The sequence below is a fragment of the Delphinus delphis genome, chromosome 13 (genome assembly GCF_949987515.2).
Source record: "Delphinus delphis chromosome 13, mDelDel1.2, whole genome shotgun sequence".
Taxonomy (NCBI): domain Eukaryota; kingdom Metazoa; phylum Chordata; class Mammalia; order Artiodactyla; family Delphinidae; genus Delphinus; species Delphinus delphis.
The window spans coordinates 63,138,016-63,141,472 of record NC_082695.1 but is presented as its reverse complement, the minus strand read 5'-3'; the positions used below and the strand labels follow the sequence as shown (position 1 = coordinate 63,141,472).

At 54.3% G+C, this 3,457-nt stretch overlaps 1 protein-coding gene across 1 annotated transcript in view; it reads left to right on the top strand.

The window, feature by feature from the left end:
* Positions 1 to 2,108: 2,108 nt before the first annotated feature.
* SKOR2 (SKI family transcriptional corepressor 2) overlaps positions 2,109 to 3,457 on the top strand; it is a 33,717-nt gene continuing 32,368 nt past the window's right edge. The window contains exon 1 of the mRNA XM_060029544.1: positions 2,109 to 3,457. This exon is cut by the window's right edge and continues 1,246 nt beyond it. Coding sequence (XP_059885527.1) covers positions 2,109 to 3,457 — 1,349 coding nt within the window.

The following is a 3,457-nucleotide window of genomic DNA, read 5'->3' as shown; positions in this document are numbered from 1 at the left end:
GAGCGGTGGGGTTTTCCGGTTAGGTTGAGGGGCAGCGGAGGGCTTCGGTAGTGATTGGTTTGGAAGCCTGGGGAGTTAAGTTGAGGCTCGTTGGCTCGTCAGTCAGATAGGGAAGCTCGCCGGCTTTCTTTCTCAGTTCAACCAACTTTTAATTGTCTCTTCTTCCCTCACTCCCTTTTAAAAATCCCCCAACCTAAACCCTCTCATTTGTGTCTCTGCTCTGACAGGAGTCTCTGGGAGAGCTTGGGGTGAAAGTGGAGCACACCCAGTAGGAGACACTTCTGCCCCGTCTACAGCTGCTCAGGCTGCGGGTCTCTAGCCAGCTCCCCGCTAGGCCAGGCCCGCTGCGCGCATTGCCATTATCCCAGGGTCTTATTAAGATAATAAGAATCTTGTTTGGGAGGGGAATGAGGATTGAAGGACCATTTGGCAAAGTTAGGGCTGGTTATATCAGGCCCAGGTATCACTGTGCCATTTAACACCCCGTCCCCTGGAAGTATTGTCTTTGATCCATCCGAAGTGACAGGCCTGGCTTTCGTCTCGTTGATCGCATCGAGGTTTGTTCACCCTTCCTGGAGGCCACAGAACGTAATGAGAGCTGAGGATCCAGGGGTCAGAAGGGCGAAGGTTGTCGGGATAGAGGCCACAGGGGCCCAGAGAGGACCAGGATATGACAATTTGGGTAAAGGGGTACACTTGTGTATTCACTGAAATCTCTGTAATAACAAACTCCAGTGTCCTTGACGGCAAGTGGTGATGAGACGGCCACCGTTGATTTTCCAGGGCAAACGATAGTCTTAGCAGCTGCCCTGGACAAGTAGCTGTGCAAAGGTCACTGTCAGTTTTGCAGGGAATGAGCCGCTTTGCTTGTTTTGACTTAGCAGTGTTGTCACAAAGGTTTCTTTCTTTCGACAAGGTTTTTTCTGTATTTTCAATTTACTGGCTGTTTTCCCCCATTAAGTATCCCGGTTGACCAGAGATGACAGGAATTTTACCGCAGGCCCGACCCTGGGCTTCCGCTTTCAGCACTCCCACAGATTACCTAGTCCAAGGATTATTTCTACCGTGGGGCACTTCCCCCCACCCCCAATAAGGTAAAGAGATATCTACATAGATCAGAAAAAGAAATGTCACAGAAAGTGGTTCACCTTTCAACTAAATTTGCCTTTTAAAGCCCATCAGTAATGATCCCCAAGAATTGTTCAGTTTCTTTGCACTGTTTCTGGGCTTAACACTCTTGCCTGTACTGATTTGCTCATTGTCATGGAAATAACAGGCAAACAGTTTTTGAATATTTTCAAGTCTACAACTTCATCTTTTAAAGCCACCTATTGGAACCGGAACTACTCAATTTTAGCAAGCAGTTTTTTGAACCCTTGAAAGTGAAACGCCTGTTTTGGTGCAATCTTGCATATAGGTTTGTACATTGTCCCCAAAAATTTCTAATTAAAGTATCAAAATATCTAATGGCAAAGGTAAGGGAGAAGGGATTTCGTTTTGCTTTAATGAGCTGTGTCTCAACCAGTAGTGAATTTCCCCCAAGGAAACCACAGATGCCACAAAAATTACTTTTTAAAAGGTTTGGGTTTTTTTTTTAAATCAAAATCAATCTATTTTCAAGCAAATGAGACTGGTCTCTCTTTTAAAATTTGGGCTTTAATGGCTAAGCCTCAGTTTTCCATAACTTTTATAACCTGTACTAGTTACCACTGTCATCATTGCTTCCTAATTTATAGCAGGAGTGCCATTTTATTCTAACAGCTTCTATAAATCGGGGATAAGGTCTTGAGTTTCTTAGGAACTGACTTTTTAAAAATTTACTTTGGATATTTAGAACCGAAGAAAAGTAATTCCAAATTCCTGCATTTCCAAAGGATGACCTTGAGGAAATTTAAGAGATGACTTCCTTGTGTCTGAAACTTGCTTCCTTTGCCCAGTGATAATTATATCTTAACCAAAGCAAGGAAGTGATTATAATTCTTCAGTTAGCGACTCAACCCACCCCTCTCTCTGTAAACTGAAAAAGCTCTAGTCAACGCTTTCTCCTTTCCCTTCCAGTCTCCAAGGCCGATCCGGAGAGCTCGGCCCGGGCTTCCGCGGCGGAGGAGATGGCTTCCAGCCCGCTGCCGGGGCCCAACGACATCCTGCTGGCATCGCCGTCGAGCGCCTTCCAGCCCGACGCGCTGAGCCAGCCGCGGCCGGGCCACGCCAACCTGAAACCCAACCAGGTGGGCCAGGTGATCCTCTACGGCATTCCCATCGTGTCGTTGGTGATCGACGGGCAGGAGCGCCTATGCCTGGCGCAGATCTCCAACACCCTCCTCAAGAACTTCAGCTACAACGAGATTCACAACCGCCGCGTGGCGCTGGGCATCACGTGCGTGCAGTGCACGCCGGTGCAGCTGGAGATTCTGCGACGCGCCGGGGCCATGCCTATCTCATCGCGCCGCTGCGGCATGATCACTAAGCGAGAGGCTGAGCGTTTGTGCAAGTCGTTCCTAGGCGAAAACAGGCCCCCCAAGCTGCCTGACAACTTCGCCTTCGACGTTTCGCACGAATGCGCCTGGGGCTGCCGTGGCAGCTTCATCCCCGCGCGCTACAACAGCTCCCGCGCCAAGTGCATCAAATGCAGCTACTGCAACATGTACTTCTCGCCCAACAAGTTCATCTTCCACTCCCACCGTACGCCCGACGCCAAGTACACGCAGCCGGACGCAGCCAACTTCAATTCGTGGCGCCGTCACCTCAAGCTCACTGACAAGAGCCCCCAGGACGAGCTAGTCTTCGCCTGGGAGGACGTCAAGGCCATGTTCAACGGCGGGAGTCGAAAGCGCGCGCTGCCCCAGCCGGGCGCGCATCCCGCCTGCCACCCGCTCAGCTCGGTCAAGGCGGCCGCTGTGGCAGCGGCTGCAGCGGTGGCGGGAGGTGGGGGACTGCTGGGCCCGCACCTGCTGGGGGCGCCCCCGCCGCCGCCCCCGCCACCTCTGGCCGAGTTGGCGGGCGCGCCGCACGCGCATCACAAGAGGCCGCGCTTCGAAGACGACGACGACTCGCTGCAGGAGGCGGCTGTCGTGGCCGCCGCCAGTCTTTCGGCCGCCGCCGCCAGCCTGTCGGTGGCCGCGGCCTCCGGCGGCGCCGGAGCGGGCGGGGGGGGCGCGGGGGGCGGCTGCGTGACGGGCGTTGGCGCCGGCGCGGGCGCGGCGGCTGGCGCCAAAGGGCCACGCAGCTATCCGGTCATCCCGGTGCCCAGCAAGGGCTCGTTCGGAGGCGTGCTGCAGAAGTTTCCAGGCTGCGGGGGACTCTTCCCGCATCCTTACACCTTCCCGGCTGCAGCAGCCGCCTTCGGATTGTGCCACAAGAAGGAGGACGCGGGCACCGCGGCCGAGGCTCTAGGGGGTGCGGGCGGCGCGGGCACGGCGCCCAAGGCCGGCCTGTCTGGCCTCTTCTGGCCCGCGGG